The sequence below is a fragment of the Eptatretus burgeri genome, chromosome 14 (assembly GCF_056783735.1).
Source record: "Eptatretus burgeri isolate ZD-2024b chromosome 14, Ebu_testis_v1, whole genome shotgun sequence".
Lineage (NCBI taxonomy): Eukaryota > Metazoa > Chordata > Myxini > Myxiniformes > Myxinidae > Eptatretus > Eptatretus burgeri.
Window position 1 is genome coordinate 43,723,152 of NC_140974.1, and position 23,020 is coordinate 43,746,171.

General features: G+C 45.3%; 1 protein-coding gene and 1 long non-coding RNA gene across 7 annotated transcripts in view; one reads left to right on the top strand and one right to left on the bottom strand.

Annotated features, from left to right (window-relative positions):
- Positions 1-23,020, bottom strand: part of LOC147013052 (double-stranded RNA-binding protein Staufen homolog 2-like) — a 66,367-nt gene that overhangs the window by 37,967 nt on the left and 5,380 nt on the right. For 5 of the 6 annotated variants that reach the window (XM_085854525.1, XM_085854528.1, XM_085854527.1 and 2 more), the window contains 2 exons: positions 947-1,816; positions 146-279 (listed from right to left, as the gene is read on the bottom strand). In XM_085854525.1, the coding sequence (XP_085710651.1) occupies positions 146-279; positions 947-1,808 (996 nt within the window). In that variant the 5' untranslated portion in view covers positions 1,809-1,816. The remainder of the gene's footprint in view (positions 1-145; positions 280-946; positions 1,817-23,020) is intronic. The other variant, XM_085854529.1, reaches the window with a different exon arrangement.
- The window catches only part of LOC147013053 (uncharacterized), a 66,041-nt gene that overhangs the window by 35,019 nt on the left and 8,002 nt on the right, over positions 1-23,020 (top strand). The window contains exon 2 of the long non-coding RNA XR_015051170.1: positions 3,759-3,865. This is a non-coding gene — a long non-coding RNA (uncharacterized LOC147013053). The remainder of the gene's footprint in view (positions 1-3,758; positions 3,866-23,020) is intronic.

Consider the following 23,020-nt stretch of genomic DNA (forward strand, 5'->3'; position numbering starts at 1 on the left):
CTTGGAAAAACAAAAAAAACAAAGAAGCAATTGGATCAAAATAATCAGTGACACATTATCTCGGTAAACTACGTTTTGGGCTGCCATCTATTTATAAAGGACTTCCAATTCATTCGAACCAAGTGGACCTACTTTCATGACTGACCTTGGCATGAGGAGGACCCTCTTCCTTGATGACCTTGTATTGTGGCTGCAGATTGTTGAAATGGGCAAGTTCGTTCAGTCGACTCATTGGTGTCTTTTCCTTGGGGTCAGCCTGGCTCTCTGGCAAAGAACCTGCTGATAAGGCCCACGAGTCTTTATAAGGCTCGATGGAATTCATGCAGGCCTACCCATTTTTTTTAAACCCCACACCACCCACACAATACTGTATCCTCAATGCAAACTATGACTTCAGTGAACACCTTATGTGTCTCAAAGATTCGTCACAATAATTTTTTTTTGGATACAGTGTCAAGGATTGTGGAGGAGCTAGAACATGGAACAGATCAGGATGTAATAGAATGTCATGAACAGTATGAAGAAAATGGGGGGGGGGACACACCAACAGCAGGGTTGAGGGACAAAATATAGGGGGAATTGCAAGAATAAGGGATGTGGGGAAGAATGAGGGCAAGGGACTTTGTATATGAAAAAAATGGGGGGAGGACACAGAGCATGAACAGGATGGATATGGCCACAAACTTTCAACCACAGAAGTGGAGGGAAAGCTGAAAACTAGGAAAGAGGTGAGCTTGGGGAGGGTTAATGGGGATAAAAAGATCATAGCTGTTACTTATTACAAAGACAAATTTTCATAAAAACGTTTGCAATGAGCAAATGTGACCACGACTCTTATAATTTTCACAATAAAATACACATCATAACAAGGCAGATTGTACATGGTCTTTTTATCTTCCCCACACACTAGAAAGTTTATCTTGGCAAGAGGTGTTGGGTGCACTACCTGCGAGTTCTGTGCCTACTGCTGGGGCCAGACTATTTGTTGCAGGTTTCCCAGCCATCGATGCTGGACCACTTGGTTCTGCTTTGTTTCCCATCAATGCTGGGCCACCTTTTGTCGCTTTGTTAGCCATTGATGTAGGACCACTGGCCGCTGCTTTGCCGGCCACCGATGGACCACCGGGCACTGATTTGTTGCTCACCGATGCTGGGCCTGCAGCTGTTGTTTTGCCAGCCATAGATGCAGGGCCATTGGCTGCTGTTTTAATGGCCACAGGCACCGCTGCTTTGCTGGCCACAGGCGCCGCTGCTTTGCCGACCACAGATGCCGGTCCACCAGCCGCTGCTGCTTTGCCCGACACAGATGCTGGGCTACCCGCTGCTGCTTTTCCAGACACAGATGCAGGACCACCAGCCGCTGCTTTACCGGCCACAGATGCCGGTACACCAGCCCCTGCTTTGTTGGCCACAGACACCGTGCCACCAGCTGTTGATTTGCCAGCGACAGACGCTGGGCCAGGGGCCACAGCTTTGCTGCCCATAGACGTGTGTTTGCCAGACACAGACGTCGGGCCAACGGCCATACTTTTCCCAGCCACAGACGGGCCTTTGCCGGTCCCTGCTTTTCCAGCCACAGATGGTGGGCAACTTGCTACTGCTTTGCCGGCCATCGATACCGGATTACTTGGCGTAAACTCTTTTCTGGAATCTGAGGATGATCCACCTTTTTTTGCTTCGGCAGCCAGTGAAGGAGCACTCGCTGTCGTTCCTGTTGAGCCGCCCACCAGGACAGCTTGATTGACACCAACAGTGGTTGCAGGCTTTGCAGTGGAACTGCCTTGCAGGTGGGCATTGGGTTGTGACATCCTCAGGTCTGGGAAATAAAGGACAAAAACACACCACAAATTTGTGTTTACTCTATTTCTTACTGCAATGATTTTTAAAATACTTTTGTTTCGAATTGTTTTTTCTTTAATAATTAGATGCTGTGCAGCATAATTCCTTCACACCTACTATTTAGCAGAAATATAAAATAATTAAAAGACTTTTAAAAAAGTTTTTCATTTAGATACTATTAATGTATCCATACAAAACTACGACTTAGCCTTTAACTGCCAAAATATATCTCACAAGTCTTTCACAAACCGGCTGGCCAGGCCTAATGTTTGGGTAAGAATTTGAGATTAGTTTATGATGCTTGCATTAACTTACCTAGTTTTTACGAATGACTGAGACGAGACACAGGTTAACGCTGCGCCTTGGAATACAACACTGCAGACTTGGGCGAAAGAATCGATTACCCGGTTGGAATTGATTCCCTCCATCAACTGGGAATCAAACCCAAAATTCTACAGAGCCAATGACCCGCCTGTAACGGTTCCAAGTCTCCAGAGTTGATTCCTACTGTGCCTTATTGCACTTCGTCCATCGAAAATATGTTCGTTGGTTCAGCAAGTTTTCAAAAGCTTTTCCTCCTCATTCTTCAAGAAACAGATGAGGACAAGTTCATTTTTCTGCATCTAATTAAATGAGCAGACATGTACTCACAAACTGCGTGCACGTGTGTTGGACTTCTCCTTCCTGGATCCGACAGGCAGCATTAGCCTATTATATCTGTATAGCGTATTGTGAAATTTCAAAACAATCATATATCTTACCAGCAAAGATATTGCGGCAGATTTATGAATGGCAAATGAAAAACATAGGGGCAATACCCCTGGGCACTCACCTAGTAGTGGCAGGCTAAGATAACCAGGGAACCACTGGTAAGCATGGATGACCCATGAAATGGAAAAGAAAGTGAATACCTATGGATTTTTTTAATGCCGTGAACAAACCTTGGTACATCACGGGTGATGAAGGCTGTGGTGAAGTTTCATTGGAATTGTGTTTATGGTTTCAAAAAAGAAAGCAAATACATATTTTGGGGGGCAACCCCCTCCTCTTACACCCTCTTAGAGCTCGATTTTTCTAATGTCATGAACAAACTTTAGTACATCATGGGTGATGAAGGTTGTAGTGTTGTTTCATCGGAATTGTGTGTATAGTTTCTGAGAAGAAAACAAATACCTCTTTAGGGGCCAACCCCTGTAGACCCCCTGCGGGCCCGATCTTTTTATTCCCGCGCTTTCGAAGAAAAGCGGGAATATTGCGATTGTCTCCGCCGTCCGTCCGTCTGTCTTACCCTGTAACTCCTCCTACACCGTTTGAAATAGGAACTTGAAACTTTGAGACATAGTGGATATATGTATGGGGAAGTGCACAACACTTTCGGATTTTTGATATGACCCCTAGGGGCCGGGCCAGAGGGGTTGGGTCATGGGGGTCGATTAAAAAAAAAATTGTCTTATAGCTTTTTTTAAAAGTGTATTTACCATTGTACATGGTAAATTCTTTTATAAAGAACTTACCGATGTGGCCCCCATGAGTGACAAACAGTCACAGGTTTTACTGTATCTATCTAATTGATGATGAATAATTATAATTAATATTATACACAGTTCATTCCTATGATTAAATTGATGCACAGTTCTATATTGCTGGACAGTGTTAAATTAATGTTTCATGAAATGTTGACATGCTTGCAATGACTTCTGATTTAGTAAACATAGTAAGTCTTTGATCATAAAGCACATCAAATAGAAAAGAATAGTCAATCCATTTTGCAAGATAAAATGGGACAAAGCAGTGTGCGTGGGAATATGCGATGGTGTGCCATCGACAACGTAGTTCTCGTTTTTAATGCCATGAACAAACTATAGTAAATACATGGTGATGCACGTTGTGGTAAAGTTTCATCAAAGTCATATGTGTAGTTTCAGAGAAGTTGCAAGTATTTGTGGACGGATGGATGGACGGATGGATGGAGGATGGACTGATGGACGACGCGCCATCCCATAAGCTCCCTGGAACTACGCACCTGGTGAGCTAAAAAGTCAAGAGAAATTGAGGAGCAGTCATCTGCTGCCTTATACACTGCCCGGGTAAACCGGGCTCAAGTGTTTTTTAAATGTAATTGAAAAAAAAAATTTCAATTTTCCCAGAAGTTTGGATTAACTTGAAGTAACTTTTACTTCTTTGGCATGATTTATATAATATTGTTGCGGGCCGGGGTGAGAAGACCAACCCCGGGGGGAAGCTATCTCTGGTTCCCACCAGACTCCCCGGAATTGCAGGCTGTCGCACACGGACAATTCCGTGACGCGGCGTGTCGCTAACCGACCGTGAACGCCAATAACTCAACCACGTGATCTAGGGTCCTCCCGTCTATGGCTTAATCGGGTTACATAATTAATCAGGTGACCGAATTACCAGGGGACATGCCCTCAGTATGCCTTGTCCGAACCGGATCACCTTACCGGATCAGATGCAGCCGAGCGACACTGCCAAGGATGTACCGGCTAAGTTCGGATACGGATCATGTTGGATCAATGAAAGAAAATCGATGAAAACAAGCTGGGAACATTTATACAAAGGATTTATTAACAGGCAGGCGAGGAAAGGTATATGGCACTGTGAATGTTGTTTATTGTTGTCTGTCGCAGGAATAGGAAGAAATGTGAAAGGTGCGGCAATAATACAAGCAACTTCCAAAACCAGACACAGAGCAGAGTTATCCCGATATAATTATTGTACACTCTTAACTGAAGCGAGGACAGGCGTCAGGACAGACAGACACACACACACACACACACACACACACAAAACCCGATGAAGAGGAGTTAATGAAGAGAAGAAGGAGAGGAGATGAGGCTCACGGTCTCTCAATACCTTGCATGATTGCCCGACCGCACCACCAGTACATTTTTGGGGGGATGTTCCGCTAGGCGATACCTCCCTGACAGCTGGCGCATCGTCTCTTGCTTCGTGGCACTTCATGCAACTAACGTCGGTCCAGAGAATGAGACGCAACCGTCGGGCGTGAAGGGAGGGACTTGGGTGGAGTCAGAAGTCAATGGGTGGATAGAGATGACAAGGCGGTGAAGAAGGCAGAGTCAGCAGGCGAATTGGTAAAGAAGGGCGGAGCCAGGCAGGGGAATGGGCGGACTGTTGATCCCAAGCCAGACAGAACAAGCTGACAGGAATGAAGACAGGAACAATGGGCAGGAATGACTGTGAATGACTAGCGGCTCCATGACCCGTCTTTTTAAAGACCTCGTGGTGCGGGGCGGGGGCGACGACCCGAAGCGATGTGTCGTCACCCAAATTGGGCACTCTGGTTAGGCCCTGGCCACTACGTGGCCCGGCCGTGATGGCCAGAAGTGCCTCCACTCCACTTCCGGCAAGATGGTTCCAAGCTGCAGTATACGTCTCGCTCCAAACCTCATAATATTAATCGCCTTGCACCGAACTTCGTGATATGAATCGCCTTGAACCGAATCCCGTGCCATGCCCTGGTGACCCGCGGTTGGTGCTGGTCAATGTGCCTGCTTCGTGGTGCGCCACGCATCTGAGTGATCCAGTGGCTCAGCATGCCTCTGCCTGATAGCAGCTGCATTGAGGCGGAGATGCAGGGGAATGTCTGCTGTCCGTGGGAGGCATTTCCGGACATCGTGGTGAGTGAAGACCAACAGTAAGATGTTATTGTAACCCCATGTGCAGACCCGACCAACGATGTGTGTTGTTCGTGCCCCGTTCTGTACAATGCTAAAGTATCACAGCTGCGCACGAGTCCGCCATTGTACACATGGTCAGCGTGCGGGTCCTCCCAACATCGAGCATGCCCTGAACAGTGCGCGCGGGTCCGCCACTGTACACGTGGTCAGTGCACGGGTCCGCCCGCCATAGAGCATCGTATTCGTGGTTATCAGAGGCAGTGGGGTGCACGGTGTCAACCCCAATCTGCGCCATGAACTGAAGGAAAGAGCATAGATATAAGTGGATTGAAGAAGAATGCGCCGTGTGCGTACTTATGTTGTTAGCATTTGGTGTGTTGGTTATGCCTCTGATCGCCTGAACAGAGGGTGGGGGGTCGTCGCTGTGGGGCACGCGCTCCGCGCAGTGCTGGTGTTTGTTGTTGGCTTCCACTGCTGCCCTTGGTCTTCTGTGAGGATGCATTCTTACACGAAGGGTGCGGCTGTAGTTTTTACCAATGGATGTCTGAGCGGAATGCCTGCTGGCCTCGCAAGGACCCCTTGCTTGGATTTACCTCAGGAATAGAGAAAAAGGCAGAGTAGGAATGAAGTTCAGAGGTTTAATCAGACCGAGCTATGAGATTTACACAACGCACTGTCCCGTTCGACCCACTAGACAAGAAGGAAGGGACTATCTGAACGTACATTAATGAAATAACTGACTGGGAACCAGTTTGTTGGCTGCAATTGGTGTTGTGGGATGCGGTTTTCAGAACCGCAACAATATAAATCATTTATTGGTTCACGAAAAAGTAAGTGACCACTATATTCGTTATTGGTGTGTGTCTGTCTGTCTGTCTGTTGGGTAGTCGATCTAGTCTACCCTTATTATCAGTATTTCCTTCGATATGTTTGTTGGGTAGTCGATCTAGTCTACCCTTATTATCAGTATTTCCGTCGATATGTTTGTCTGTCTGTCTGTCTGTCTGTCTGTCTGTCTGTCTGTGTTCGGTCCAGTGCTCCGTTAATGCAATGGCGATTTCGATGAAACTTGGTGGGTAGGTTCATACCATGACCGAGTTGTGTGCAAATGAGAACCGTTGCTATGGACACCACCGTTGCCTTGCAACGGGGCTTTGAAATTTTTGAAAAATCATAAAAAAAACATTTTTTCGAAAATAAAAAAACAGGCCACGAGGGACTGTGGGCAGTACATTCAGCCATATTGTCAAAAATTTCCAGCCGGATCCAATGAAAACCATCGGAGAAGATAGACTTTGAATGAACCCTGGTCGAAAACAATAAAAAAAACGAAGTTCGTTATATCTCAGAGACTACGAGTCAGATATACATGAAACCGGTATGGTAGGTTCATGGTATGTCCTAGTTGTGTGTGAGAAAGAACCGTTGCTATGGACGCTTTTGTTGGCTAGTAAGAGCTGAAAAACGACTAAATTCGACTTGATTGACTACCCATGTCCGCTTACCGGCTTGTCTGTATGTATGTCTGTTCGGTCCAGTGCTCCGTTAATACAATGGCGATTTCGATGAAACTTGGTTGGTAGGTTCATACCATGACTTAGTTGTGTGCAAATGAGAACTGTTGCGATGGACCCATCCGTTGCCTAGCAACGGCCGACTAACCATATCTGCCTACCGGCTTGTTTGTCTGTCTGTCTGTCTGTCTGTATGTATTGTTGCGGATCCGGGGTGGCGGGAACCTGACCCGTTCCAAGGTGCCAGCCCCACCACCGCCGTCTCCGGGAGTCTATAACGCCGGCCGGCTCAGCACAGGCCTCGGGTCACGCATCTTCAATCGCGATACCAACGTAATCCTGTACCTTCCCAGTTGGGGAGATAGAACCCCTAGTTACAGACTGGCTTTGTCAGTGACCGAGCAGAGTCTACCAGCCTGTAACCATTTTTGGTCTTATATGCCAATCGAACGGATCGTTCCTCGACGCGACACGCATTAATCCATAGCGGCAACTGCATAAGAATCAACCAGATTTATTGGGGAACATCAGGGATCACAACACAAGCAAGAAACACGACAATGGTTATACTAACTATCTACCCGTTCTTACCGAGGGAACGACGGTCTAAAGGTTTCGAGGGGATTCTACGAAATATGCCTGATACATGTTCAAACAAACAGCATGCATGCAGGACAAGACAGAGTACTTGGTGATGGCTCATGGACGAGAGGACCATGTCCAAAAGCACGAATATCGCTCGTAACAAGCGGTGGTGTCCACGGGTTCAAACTCCCGCTCGAACGTGCTGCGCAGCAAGAAATGGCGGTACTGCACTCCCGTTGCCTCTTTAGTCACCGCGTGCGTGCTTTCTCCTCAGCGCGTTCTGGCTCCGCACAGCGTCGACGATGCGAGATCGCCGATCTCTCTCCAAGGTTCAGCACACGAATCCCGGCCTGGCCTGTTCTCCAGACAAGGCCCCAGTCAAGGTCCGAGTTTCACACGCAGATTGGCAACGTGACACACCGTTGGTGTCAGCAGGGACCGTCCGAAGGCCCGGCATCTCCTCAGCGCTTTCCGCCCCAAAGCCCGACTCCCGCTTCGTCCTCTCAGTTCCTCTCTCGGTCGAATCACCAACGTGCAGGTCGGTTCAGCGTCTCTCCCGGCAGATCCAACACAGTGCCTCCTTCGTTCGCTCGCCTCGAAGCGACTCCGAGCACGCCTGGAGAATCCAGCCGTTCCTCATACACAGCACTCCTTTAGTTCCCTTTTCTTTTCTCGCGCGACTGCTGTTCCCCAAAGTCAGAGCTCCTTCATTGGCTCGCTTCGAGACATGAGCACTCCTCGTCGACTGCCTGCAGTTTTCAAACCGCCAAAACTGAACCTGTCCACGAGGTCCCTTTTTCCGCTCGCTTCCAAACACGAGCACACTTCGAGCGCCACTATTTCCACATACTCATCATTTGTTTCTGCTTTCTCTCACTTCTCTCGGCGACTCTCTGACTAAAGGCTCCGCCCCTTCGCGTCACTGCCTCTCCAGGCCACACCTCTCGATCTAGACCACTCCCCTCCCGTTTGTACAGGAGAGGAAGAAGAATCATCTCTTGTTTCTCTCATTTCACCACCGTATGAACATAAAAACACAGCCTTCTACACCTCCCAACACACATATCATCCCTTACACCACACAACCTATCTAAACAGGCATTTAATGGGGGATCTGACCTAATCCTATATTTAGTAGTCCCATTAAGGGCCATTTCCATAACAGTATGTCTGTTCGGTCCAGTGCTCCGTTAATACAATGGCGATTTCGATGAAACTTGGTTGGTAGGTTCATACCATGACCTAGTTGTGTGCAAACGAGAACTGTTGCTATGGACCCATCCATTGCCGAGCAACGGGACTTTGAAATATTTGAAAAATATTAAAAAATTTAATTTTTTGAAAATCGAAAATCGGCCCACGAGCTACTGTGGGCAGTATATTCAGCCATATTGTCAAAAATTTCCAGCCGGATCCTATGAAAACTGTCAGAGAAGATAGAGTTTGAATGAACTCTGGTCGAAAATAATAAAAAAACGAAGTTCGTTATATCTCAGAGACGATGAGTCAGATATACATGAAACTGGTATGGTAGGTTCATGGTATGTCCTAGTTATGTGTGAGAAAGAACCGTTGCTATGGACGCTTTTGTTGGCTAGTAATGGCTGAAAAATGACTAAATTCGACTTGATCGACGACCCATGTCCGCCTACCGGCTTGTCTGTCTATCCCGAGCATAGCTCCGTGGGTTTTGATCCGATCCTGATAAAATTTTGGTGGGAGGTTTATATCATCATCTAGTTGTGTTTTCCTGAAAATGGGCATGGTGCGCCCCTTATGGGCGGAGCCACGCCCAAAAAACGTGTTTTTAGGGAGTAGCCGATTTCAATTTGCATCTTCTCCGAGGGGTTTGTCGAATCTGGCAGGGGTTTCGGTGTTTGGTTCGCCCAATGGCACCTGCATAGCCCGACGGAGCTCGATTTTTCATTTTCGTCCCAAGGTCAAGGTCACGAGGTCACGAACTTAGAAAATTGCGAATGTTGACATAAAAATCCAGCTTCTCCAAGGGGGTTTGTCGAATCTGGCAGGGGTTTTGGTATTTGGTTATCACAATGTCATCTGCATAGCCCCACGGAGCTCGATTTTTCATTTTCGTCCCAAGGTCAAGGTCACAAGGTCACGAACTTCGAAAATTGTGAATTTTAACATAAAAATCATACGACTGCCCAAACTTTGAGAGCTAGGATGACAATATTTTTTATGCATAATCTTGAGGTCATTCCCCACCTCAAGTCTTGAAACCATTTTGCTCTATCTCGAACACCTTGCCCGTGGCACCCCCTTCAAATTTGTTTTTACGCTGATTTCATCAAAGTATGGATAATCCGAGGAGTGCGAAATGCCATATAGCTTATATGACGTTATATTGTTCCTGGAATGTTCAAGAGGAAGTTTTGCACCAAAGGTCATAATCCTTGACCTTTGACCTTTAAAGTTCACAAAGGTCAAATTTTCAAAGTTGTGGGAATCGAACCGGGTTTTCGACCTTCTTCGATGAACTAACTCCAATAAGCTATAGCACGTATCCTGTTTCCTTATTTTAATGTCTACAACATTGTTTTGTGACATTTAAAGGTTATGCAAAGGTCAAATTTTTTAAGTTGTTGAACGAAACCAGGTTTTCGACATTTTGCAGCAAATAACCTGTCACTCGTACCACATCATGTTGATCATTTTTATAACTTGGTCAAAAATTATCACATTGTCTCATCCTTGACTTCTGAAACAATCTGCATCGTCAAATACCGCTCATGAACCATTTCCGTCTCCAGACTTGTATTATGTAAATTTATATCATATATCAATTTATATCATCTAAAATCTCAATCATGCCACTGATTTTATTTCCTCATGAACATAAATTTTAAGCTCAAGTTATTTCTCTCAATTCCCTTTGCCACCGAAGATGGATGGAGGTTATGTTTTTCACCCCTGCTTGTCTTTGTGCAGGATATCTCAAAAATTTATCAGTGGATTCATACTATTCTAGTTCAACAGGTTGGGTGTCTGACAAGGACAAATTGATTAGACTTTGGTGAATAATCGGAATAGATTCCTTTTGGAATTGAGACAGCAGTTCAGAATCGGAATTTATTCTCAAATTTCAAAAATTGCCCAAGCCAACAACACTGTGCCTATTAAGCACCAATGCAAAATGATATAACCAGGTCAGGAATTGCATCCTATCAAAATACTTATGCAAGGAAAGGAGATGCAAAATAAATTTTGTCAAGCTCATCTGTGCCATGTTTCTAGTCCAACACAAAAACACTTGTTACGTACGAAATCTAAAGATTTCGTAAGTATATTGATGACTTCCGTCCTCTGTTTGTTTGTTTGTTTGTTTGTGTATTTGTTTGTGCGTTTGTTTGTGTGTGTGTGTTTGTAGGCGCGATAACTCGAGAACGGAAGAAGCTACCAATGTCAAATTACACCACTTGATTCAGGAGGGTGATGGCTAGCGCTGATTAGATTTTGGTCAAAATCGGTCAAAGGTCAAGGTCACAGTGAGGTCAAACATGATTCCGTAAATTCATGTGGAGAAATGGAGTATTTTTGCTTCGGTCGACGTTATGAGTTCGTTTTTACTTCGATTTTAATTTTGTCTTAGGTTTTTGCGATCGCTTAGGATGCTTAAAACTCGGTTGTCGAAATTCTGGTAAAAATCGGATGTTTGAGACGTTTTAAGATTGTATAAAAATATTTCACTCGGCGCGTCACAGCTCGTCACGTGGTGCAGTGTGCTCGAGCAGAGGCGTCGTTGATCACGTAAAGGTTTTCCGTGTGCGCGCTGATGGTGTTTTCGATAAAGATGGTGTTTAAAAGTCATTTTTATCCCAATAAAGGTTATCGTCGCATGCCTGACTCGCTAAGCCGTCGGATTATGTAAATATTGTTGGTGGATGGCCGAATATTACGGTTTTGTGACTTTGTTAAATAATATTAAATAACTGCGTGGAGAAATGGAGATTTTTGCTTTGGTCGACGTTACGATTTTTGATGGTTTGGTACAGAATCATCGTAGAAACTTCTGGTTTGCGTCGCTACCTTCTCTAGAGACAGCTTTTATTAGACAAGGTCAGAGGTCAAGTTGACGATTTCGTAAGTACCAGTCTATGACTGCTTGTTACTTACGAAATCTAAAGATTTTGTAAGCATATTGATGACTTCCGTCATCTGTTTGTAGGCACGATAACTCGAGAACGGAAGAAGCTACCAATGTCAAATTACACCTCGTGATTCAGGAGGCTGATGGCTAGTGCTGATTAGATTTTGGTCAAAATCGGTCAAAGGTCCAGGTCACAGTGAGGTCAAACATCCAAAAAATGATAACTCGAGAACGGAAGAAGCTTCCAATGTCAAATTACACCATGTGATTCAGGAGGGTGGTGGCTAGCGCTGATTAGATTTTGGTCAAAATCGGTCAAAGGTCAAGGTCACAGTGAGGTCAAACATCCAAAATATTCGATTTTTGATGGTTTGATACAGAATCATCGTAGAAACTTCTGGTTTGTGTCGCTACCTTCTCTAGAGACAGCTTTTATTAGACAAGGTCAGAGATCAAGTTGACGATTTCGTAAGTACCAGTCTATGACTGCTTGTTTGTTTGTTTGTTTGTAGGCACAATAACTCGAGAACGGAAGAAGTTCTCTCGAGAACAATGTCAAATTACACCACGTGATTCAGGAGGGTGATGGCTAGTGCTGATTAGATTTTGGTCAAAATCGGTCAAAGGTTAAGGTCACAGTGAGGTCAAACATCCAAAAAATGATAACTCCAGAACGGAAGAAGCTACCAATGTCAAAATACACCACGTGATTCAGGAGGGTGGTGGTTAGCGCCGATTAGATTTTGGTCAAAATCGGTCAAAGGTCAAGGTCACAGTGAGGTCAAACATTCTATTTTTGATGGTTTGGTACAGAATCATCGTAGAAACTTCTGGTTTGCGTCGCTACCTTCTCTAGAGACAGCTTTTATTAGACAAAGTCAGAGGTCAAGTTGACGATTTCGTAAGTACCAGTCTATGACTGCTTGTTTGTTTTTTGCTGGCAAGCGACTTTGCATTCTATTTCACCAACTTCAGGTCTTTCCAGACATTAATTAAGCAAAATATAATAAATCATACATATGTTAAAAATGTTTTTAAAAGCACAAATGTTAAAAAGCATTTTAAAGACAGAGTGAAAACAAATATGCAAAATTTTGCTGTCAGATAATCAAACTGTTCGTTTATGGATTTATTGTGCAGACAACAGGATGCAAGAACTACTGCTATAAACAAGACACTACATATGATGAAGTGCACCACCAATTGTTGTTTTTTTTTATGTCAGTGGCCATGCTAGACAATTTTTTTTTGAAACAACGTATATCCGCAATCATGGCAACTGCATGATTTTTAAACTTTAATAATACCGCAGACTTCCAGAAGCAAGCAAGAAAAGACAAGGAAGCGCGCTATAATTCCATCTGAGAGAGCTAGAAAACAACAGCAACTAGAAAGGCATTTGGTAGAGTGCATACCTCCGCCAGCCTCAACAGTTCACATTTTGTATTCCACCGATAGGCTGGATCTGCATCTGGACCTGAACCAAAATCAAAGCAGCTATTTCTTGTCACATCCCCAACTCATCCACCAAGTTTTGCATTAATCCATCCACAACTTTTCGATAAAAAGTTGAAAAGTTGAAGTGAGGAAATCCCTATCGAGCTGTGGAAATCACTTTGGAAGGAAGGCATTGACATGTTGACCAACACTTGTCAACAAATCTGGGAAAGAAGAGTGTGGCCAATTGACTGGATAAGGTCTGTCTTATCTGCAGCCCAAGAAGCGGGATGCTATATGCTGTGAAAAGAATAGAACCATAGCACTGATTTCACATTCCAGTAAAGTGCTGCGAAAAATAATTCAAAGAAGACTTCAACAATTTATAAAGGAACAACTTTCTGAGGAACAAGCTGCATTCCAGAAGCACCGAGGCAAAAGGGATCACATTGCGAACATCATATGGCTCATGGAACTATGTAGAGAATGCCAAAAAGACATGTACCTTTGCTTCATTGACTACAGGAAGGCTTTGGACAATGTTGATCATGATTCACTCTGGAAGATGCTCACAGAGATGGGTGCTCCCATGCATCTAGTTTACCTGTTGCAAAATGTCGACAAAATCAGGAAGCTTCTGAAGCTACTCAGAACTGAGCACAAGGAAACTGACTGACTGAATTGGAAAGGGAGTCAGGCAGGGCTGCATTTTATTGCCTTGCTGTTCAATCATAGAACTTTATAGTTCAATCACATCAGCACTCATCGACAAACAGGAGGGGATCAGGGCTAGTGGTTTGTATTGTGTCGCCGAAATAGGTGACCCTTATTGTCAGTAATTCTGTCTGTTTGTTTGGATGTTTGTTCGTTTGTCATCAGCATAATTGGTAGTAAACGTGGGTGGATTTTGACCAAACTCGGGTGGTAGGTACATCTTGTGACCCCGTGCTTTGGAAATTGTGATGGTTGCTAGGGACGCTTTGGTTCCCCAGCAACAACCGAAAAACCTTCAAAATCAGTAGCGTTCACGCAAAATCAATTCGGAAAGCCATTATCCCACGTCGGGTTATGAAATTTGGAACAAATGATCTACAGGTGATGCTCTATCAAATATACTCTGGTGTTTGTGATATATGGAATACTTTACCCGCAGCGCCCCCTACAATTAGGGTATGCACAAAAATTGGCGAAAATTGAAGGCCCCCCGAGCGACCAGGTGAATGCATCGATACGAATGAAACTTTGCAGGTTCATGGTACTCAATGAGTACTACAACTTTGCCTCAGGACATATTGACCGATTTCGCTTAGGTCAGGGGTCAAAGGTCAATTAGTGCAAAAATCGATAATATGCGAGAGCTGGAGGTGCCTTCACGCCAAATGCTACTCCTCCTAGTGTGATGGTCGGATGGTCATTAAAATTCACACTAATTGTCTGGAATACATTGTGCACAAACAATCGAGCTGGATTTTCGATTTAGATCTTTGTTCACCCACAGCACCCCCTCGAACTTTGGGGATTTCCGATTTCAAACCGCATTTTCGGTACTTTTCATTCAAATGGATACCGAGTAGTTATCAGAAGATGGAACTGGATGAGATTTGGTATGCATAATCTTAAGGTAATTCCCTATCCGCTATATGACATCCATTTTGCTCTATATCTTACAGTTTCCATGCTCGGCGACCCATCACCGCCTACCGGCTTGTCTTACTATAATTCACCGTCTGTCCGTCTGTTCCCAGGTACCGCAAAAACGTCTGAACCGATTGCAACCATTTTTTGGGACCCATTGGAGTAAAATAGGCATCAACATGACCCCCTTGACGGCTCCCGTAGGGAGAGGGTGCTTCTACTCTGAATAATTTGCGGTTTGCGGATGATTCCATTCTGCTGGCCAAGACTGAAACAGAAATGGCAGAATTACTGATGGCAGTGAAACAAGAAGTGAAAAGGCAGGACAATTCCTCAACATCCAGTAAACAAACGTCATGGCCAAAGGAAATGTACAACACTTCCAGGTTGATGGAGAGGGCAGTAAAATAATTCATTTTTCACGTGTTGAACATCATTGCGGCCAGAGACTGCTCTGCAGAGATCGACAGAAGGTTAGCACTTGAAAGAACAACAATGGCTACCTTGCATGCAATGACATGGAATGTGGTGAAGTTTAATGAATGACAGCCATGGAATGACAGAGATATGTCTGTTGGAACCAAGATCTCTCTTATTTGTGTATTCATCTTTCCTGTCATGAACTATGCTGCTGAAACAGACCATCACAAAAACAGAAACAAAGGGTGGAAGAGCTCCTTGTGAGCCAACGTTCATCCATATCCGGTGGCCAACTCTGTCTGCGGATATCCTCCTGCAGTTGGGTTACTTTTTTTTATTTCGGAGGTTCGTGACAGGATTTGCACTCAGGCCATCGTAAAACCCTTCACTCCGAAAAACACAAATAAAATTGAAAACCCACTCTGTGGGAGTACCTCCTGTGCAGCTGCCCTTCACAGAGCAGCTCACCGGATGATGGAATTGGGGCAAAGCCTTCGGGACCCCCACTCTTTGATGATTGGAGGAAAACCACAGGGTAACCTTCCCCGGTTAACATTGCGGAAGTGTGTTTTAGGGTGGTGCTGACATGTCGTCCACCAGACGGTGGTATCCTTTGTTTAACCTGAGGCGGTCCCTTTAGGTGGGTGCCTGGAATGTCCTATCCCCAAGAGAGGATGATCACCTGTCTGCTATCATATGAGCTCAATCGTTTGAACATTGGTATTGCAGCACTCTCTGAGGTTTGGAGACCGGATAGTGGTGAGATCATGGCAGGTGGTGACACCTACTATTGGTCTGGTCACTCTGATGGTTACCATGCCCAAGGAGTTGTTGTGGCTGTGTCCAACAAGCTGACTCCAATGATAATTGATGCAACACCGGTCAACGATCGTATTATGAGACTAAGGATTCGTCACTCCTTGGGTGTCATTTCTCTGGTCTCTGTATATGCTCTGACTGAGGTGAGTGATCTCACCGTGAAGGAAGCATTAAATGCCATGCTTGAGTCTGTGGTTGATCAATGCCCCAGGCGAGATACTCTTCTAGTCTTGGGGGATTTCAATGCATCGACTGGAACTGATAGGGATGGTTATGACGTGTGTTGGTCCCCATGGGTCTGGAACTGTGAACCAGAATAGCACTAAGTTCCTTGACTTTGCAAGATGTCATGGACTTAGGGTGACTGGTTCATGGTTTCAGCACCCACAGGCTCATCGCTGGACTTGGTATACCAATACTGGCGGTGTGGCAAAGGAGATTGACCATGTGCTCGTTGATGGTCACTGGAGGATGATCCAGAACTGCAGGATCTACCGGAGTGCTCAGTTCCTCAATACTGATGACAGGCTTCTGGTTGCAACTCTGAGGTTTCAGCTTAAATCTGGGAAATGGTACCATCCCAGCCTTGGCTGGATGTTGGCAAGCTCAAGGATGAGAGGGTAGCTGAGGAGCTTGCGAACAGGCTGAGTGGGGATTTGGGGAATATTGGTGCTTTGGGGAATCCTGAAGAGTTGTGGAGTGTCTTCAAGACGAGCGTCCTTGATGTTGCCGGTTGATGTCTTGGAACTCACCTTGGGGCGAAGAATAATTGTGTCTCTCAAGGGACACTGGATGCCATTGACCAGAGTCACAGGCCCAGGCTAAATGGCAGAGCTGAGCTGTTCAGGGAGATGAGGCGTAAAACTGTACGTGCGCTGAGAGTGGACAAGGAGGCCTATGTGCGAGGAATCTGTGAGGGTTAGAGCATCACATGTGGTCAAGTGATTCTCGTCTTGCTTACAGGGCAATACGTGCATTGCGTTCCTCCAAGCCCATCCCTCGGTGTACTGCAATTAGAGCGGAGGGTGGTCGGCTCTTGACAGAGGAGTCTGAAGTGAAGGCCCACTGGGCCGGTTATTTTGAGCGGCTGTACCAGGCTGATCCACCAGCTGTTGAGTTGCATGTCAGGGGTGTTCCTATCCCTATTGCTGACCCTCCAATCAAGTGTGATCCACCTTTGTTTGTGGAAACAGTCTGCGGTGAACCAGTTGAAATGGGGTCATGCTCCTGGGATCTGTGGCATCCAAGCTAAACTTCTCAAGGCTGGTGGAAATGCTGTACTCATGTTGTTGCAAGCAGATCTGTGCTCTGCCTGGAACACAGGCTTAATCCCAACTGACTGGAAGAGGGACCTTGTTGTCCCACTCTGGAAAGGGAAGGTGATCGCCAGGACTGCAACAACCACCGAGGGGTGACGCTGCTTTCAGTGCCGGGCAAGGTATTTGCTCAGATAATTCTTGATTGGCTTCACCACCATCTGCTTGAGCACCGGCACCCAGGGCAGTCAGGCTTTACACCAAAGACATCAACAATTGACCGTATCCTTGCCCTTCAGGTCCTCACCGAATGCAGATGAGAGTTTGGCCAGAGGCTGCTTGCAGCCTATGTTGATCTCTGCAAAGCATTTGTTTCAGTGACTTGAGATGCCCTCTGGAGGATTCTTGGTCTTCGTGGGGTGCCACCAAAACTAATCAACCTTATGTCTGAACTATACTCTGGTACTGAGAGTGCTGTGAGATGTGGTTGTACCATCTCTGACTTAATTCCAGTTGGTACTGGAGTTCGTCAGTGGTGTGCACTGACCCGACACTTTTCAGCACTTGTATGGACTGGATTCTGGGGAAGATGTCGGAGAGATCAAGCTGCGGTGCATCGTTTGGGAAAGTCAAGATCTCTGACCTTGATTTCGCAGATGATGCAGTCATCTTTGCGGAGACTCTGGATTTCCTTTTGGGGGCCCGTGAGGTGCTGAATGAGGAGTCGGAGCCACTGGGATTACGTGTTTCCTGGGACAAAACTAAGATTCAGGCTTTCAATGACATCTTGGATGCTGCTACCTTGTCTGTACCTGTTTGTGGTGAGGATGTTGAGGTCATGGAGAGATTGACTTCCCTTGGCAGTGATATTCATGTCTCCATGCTTGGTGTTGGCTTGATGGTTAGGGTGGTGGGCTTTGGATCCGAGGGTCCTGAGTTCAAATATCATTCAGCTGTTGAATTAATACCAGGTGGGGTTAACTCAGCTTGTCATCCTTCCGAGGTCAGCAAAATGAGTGCCAGCTTGCTGGTATACTGTGTCGGAGTGGTGACCCATCCAGGATTGTGCCCAGTAGCCAAGGAGACTGCTTCAGAAGCACCAACACTCTGCACAAAGTATGGTCCCAATCTCCTCCTCCTCCTCATGTCTCTGCTGGCCACGAGTCAGAGGTCAATAGACGTCTGGATCGAGCCTGGGGAGTCATGGATTCACTGGATCATGCGGTGTGACACTGTCAGTCAGTGTGACTACTCCTTGGCTTTTTCACAAGATCTTGGCTATTCGTTGTTCACCTTGGCGTCTTGGTTTTCTATAGGTTTTCTTGGCGTATAGGTTTTCTATTCTCATCGCTTTTCCGAAACCTTGTGAATTCTTGGCTTTTTTCATTGTCTCACCTTGGCATTTATGAAAATGAGGAGTGGTCACACTGCTGTCAGTACCTGTGGAGCGGGACGAAAGTCCAAGCTTTCAGGTCCATGGTGCTTCCAGTCTTGCTCTATGGATGTGAGACTTGGACTCTGACCAGCGATCTGAGATGGAGACTTAATTCCTTTGGTACCAGGTCTCTTCGGAGAACCCTTGGCTATTGCTGGTCAGGCTTTGTGTCCAATGAGCGGTTGCTGAGAGAGACTCAAATGAGATTTGTTACCTGTATAATCCGTGAGCGTTAGCTGCGGCTGTATGGACATGTGGCTCGTTTTCCTGACACTGATCCTACTCACCAGATTCTCTCAGCGAAGGAGCGTTGTGAGTGGAGGAGGCTAATGGGCCAACCACGTTCCTCGTGGTTGCAGAAGGTTGATCGGCATCTCAAGGAGATGGGGATGGGCCAGGCATCTACCTGGGAGGTGGCCAGATGGAGGCCCCTGTAGTACTGGCGGAAAGTGGATGCAGCAACACGCTGCTCCGTTGCATGCTCCCATACCTTACCTGACCTGACAAAAACAGACAGGTTGGGAATACAGGCTTTTGATATGTGGTGGTGTTGCCAATGGATGCTTCAGATACCCTCAATCGATTGCAAGACGATCAACCAACTCCATCCTCCAGACCCTCGATTATCCTATTCCGCAAGATGCCATCATCCTCCGCCAAAAGCTGGTCTATTTTGGTCACATTATGAGATCCCAACACTTCCTAAAAAAAAAAAAAATAAAAAAAAAAAATAAAAAAAATAAAAAAAAAAAATCGCTGATGACAGGAATGGTCAGTGGAACTTGTCAAAGAGGGAGACCTAGATCAAGATGGCTGGACAAAGTGAAGTCAGCAACGGGGATGCAAATCAATAACCTCAAGGAGACAGTGAATAACCGGTGTTACTGGCAGGCGCTGCCATGGAGGGTCGCCAGTAGTCTACATGACTCAGCGGCACAAGGTGACAATGTGATGTCAAACTGCCTGTCTTCCGATTTATGGTGCAGACAACTGTAAAGGCCCGGTCACACCTTGACGTTTTAGCCAGCGATGGCAACGCATTAAAATGTATGTAAAACACTGGCTTACGTTGAACTTTTGATGTTTTTTTTTAAAGATTCGAACGTATTCATAGCGACTTGGTCTTATGTATAACGCATTGGTAACGGACACAGAACGTTTCGTTGTGTTATAGATAACTTATACCAACGAATGCTGAACCTGTTGTCGGCCTACACAACCGATGCCCAACGATAGTCTAACTTAGGCATAGCGCGTTGCACGCATCGCCGACGATGTCGTGACGTAGCCTATTAAAAGGCTGACGCACAACGATTGCAATCATAACTGCCGTAGAAATGGAAGGGTCAACATCGCGGTCACACCTTGGCGATCTTGCCAGCGTATGCCAACCTAAGAAAAATGTGTCTAAAACGTTGGGGCACGTCAAATACGGTATGAGTAAGTTTGGTATACGTGAGTAGAACGCTAAAGTACGCTATCATACGTCGTAGTAAGTAGAGTACGTCAAGAAATTTTAAACATGTTCAAAATTTTTGGACGTACTCGGCGTATGACACACGTTCCGCATGCGATGGGGATAAGTTTTACACACGATATGTAGATGCTTACACACGTCCACAAACGCTACTTATAAGCTACTCATAAGTCGAAACACGTCGCGGTAATGTGTTTTTTACGCGAAACTTATTTCTAACTTATGTTTGACGTGCTTTGAACCAATTCTTTACGTAGTCCCAACACACATCGACGTATGTAGACGTATTCCAATGATGTCTTCCGGTCGACAAAAAAAAAAAATTAACGTGTTTCTAGCTTCCAACTGCCATATAAAGACGTGTTCCCAGCGGTTTTGGGAATTGGTATATAAAAATGCTGCTCATAAAAGGGGAACCCAACAGTGTTTTTGAATCCTTTTTGAGTCGATGTCCATGTCAGCAGTAACAGTATCAGTATCAGTATCAGTATTAGTAGTAGTTTGTTCATGTTGGCAGTAGTAGGTGAGTGTGAGGGGGAGGGTGTGGGTTATGATGGATCGTCCTTGCGTCCGCGTGTCCACGGGTAGGAGACATCTTTTCACCATTGTTCGAAGTTCTTCGCGGCTAATTTTTTATGGGGCTTTTTCAACAATGAGCTATAGCTTGTTTTTACGATTTAGGTCTATTCATAACGGGTTGGACAAATGCACAATGAACTAATAATGTGCATAGAGCGCTTTGATTACTTATAGATACGATATACCAACGAATAATTATCGTGAAGCTGGCGTTCACAAACTATGCCCAACGATAGCCTAACTTATCCATATCGTGCGGCAGTTTATCTTTGCCGGTGACGTTGGGTTTGCTATTCATCGGCTGCCACTCAACGATTTAAATGGCTGCATCTCCAATATTGAAAGTAGACGCTTGCACTCAACAATTGGATTTTTTTTACACTCAACGACTTTTAAACGGTACCACTCAGCTATTTTCATTGTTTACAATGAACGATTTAAATTGCTGTCACTCGCCTTTGTTTTTTGACGCTGGGGTTTGGAAATTTGAAGCGTTTCTTCTGAACGTGTTAAATCGCTCAAACTCGACTATTTTAAATAGATGCTGCCGATGGACAATTGGAATCATAGCCAAGCTCGACATCGAAGTGTGAACATCCTCGTCATGCCGAAGAAAAGTTTGAAGAATGCTGCAAATAAGTGTCCTGGCCGTGGCCGTGGACGCTGACGCAAGGACGATCCATTATACCGACGTCTTTCAGCCTATGAGTAACTTAAAAGTAACGTCTGTCGATGTGGGGCAACGATCGCGTAACGTGCCAACAACACGTTAATCATAGGTTAGAAATAAGTTTCGGGTACGCTAAACATTACCTCGGCGTGTCTCAACTTATGATTAACTTACAAGTCGCAGGTGTTGACCGTGTGTCAACGATCGCAGACCGTGCATACAACTTGTGGCCAGCGTAGCGGAACGTGTGAGTCATACGCCGGCATACGTCGTGAAATTTCAAGCATGAAAAAATTTGAGGACAACCAAAAAGTACAACGTTTAAAGCCAACGTACAACGACGTTTTTCAGCGTGCTCTCAATGTTATCAAAACTTCCCCATAACGTATTCAACGTGTGCCAGCGTTTTAGAAAAAAAAATTCAAAAATCGGCATACGTTGGCTAAAACATCAAGGTGTGACCGGGTCTTAAGCAGGAACTAGTGATGTTGTTGTTTCTTATGCAGCCTGTGGCTGCTGGTGGCATCTTTTTCTGGAAGCGTGGCTGTGCCGCTAATGCAGTGCCCCTTACCAGTATGCTGGTACTCATTTTGCCAACCTCGGAAGGATGACAGGCTGAGTCAACCCACTTGGTGTAATTTAACAGCACAACAGGGGCTCAAACTCAAGACCCTAAGATCTTAATCCAGCTAGCTTCACCATTAACCCAACGCCAAGGCTTAGAACTACTGCTGTGAACAAGACACTGGATATGATGAAGTGTCCCATTATTTATATTTTTTAACGTCAGTGGCCATGCTAGCCAAAAAGTTTTCAAATAATGTATATCCGCAATCATGGCAACTGCATTGTTTTTACCCTTGGGGAAGAAGTGAAAAATCAACAGTATTTGCAAAACAACTTTTATACAGGAAAATACAGAAGGGGCAAACATGGTCATTCAAAATGACCTGCAACAAGGGAAGGAAATGAGTCATCCACAGTGCGTGGCCTGGCATCATGCTTATATCAGATCAGGCAGGGAATGCAGATTATATCTCCTCCTGAAGGTTATTAATGAGCCAGTTTGTATCTGACGTGGCTGTTCTCCTTAGACCAGCTAGACTTCCTCAAACTTAGACTTCCGAAACAAACGACCTCCTTAAGACCTGATTTGAACCCACACCTTCTGGGTGATAGTCCAGTATCAACACCAACACTGTATCCACTGAACCCGTTAGATAACACATTAGAACAGTCAATCAGAGTAAGCTCGAATACCGTTTGAATAGCACAGTATGTCTTGGCAAATTATAGGCTGAACACTCACCTTCATTCCTTCATCCCTATATTCTCTCATATCTGGAACCAACGTCCTGTGTCTGGTGTCATGTGCCTTTCCTTCCGGTCCTTAAAGAGTGCTACCTATTGTAACCTCATTCTTACTCCCGTACCCACACCTTATCTACTCTATTCCTTCATGTCCACCGCCATCCCTCTTCCTCCTCTGCCTTTCTTTTCCTCCACTCACACACTCATGTGTGATGTTTTGTCTCCTTGTTCCTCTTCTATAATGTAAACCTGGTCTTTTGTCATTTAACTCCTCCA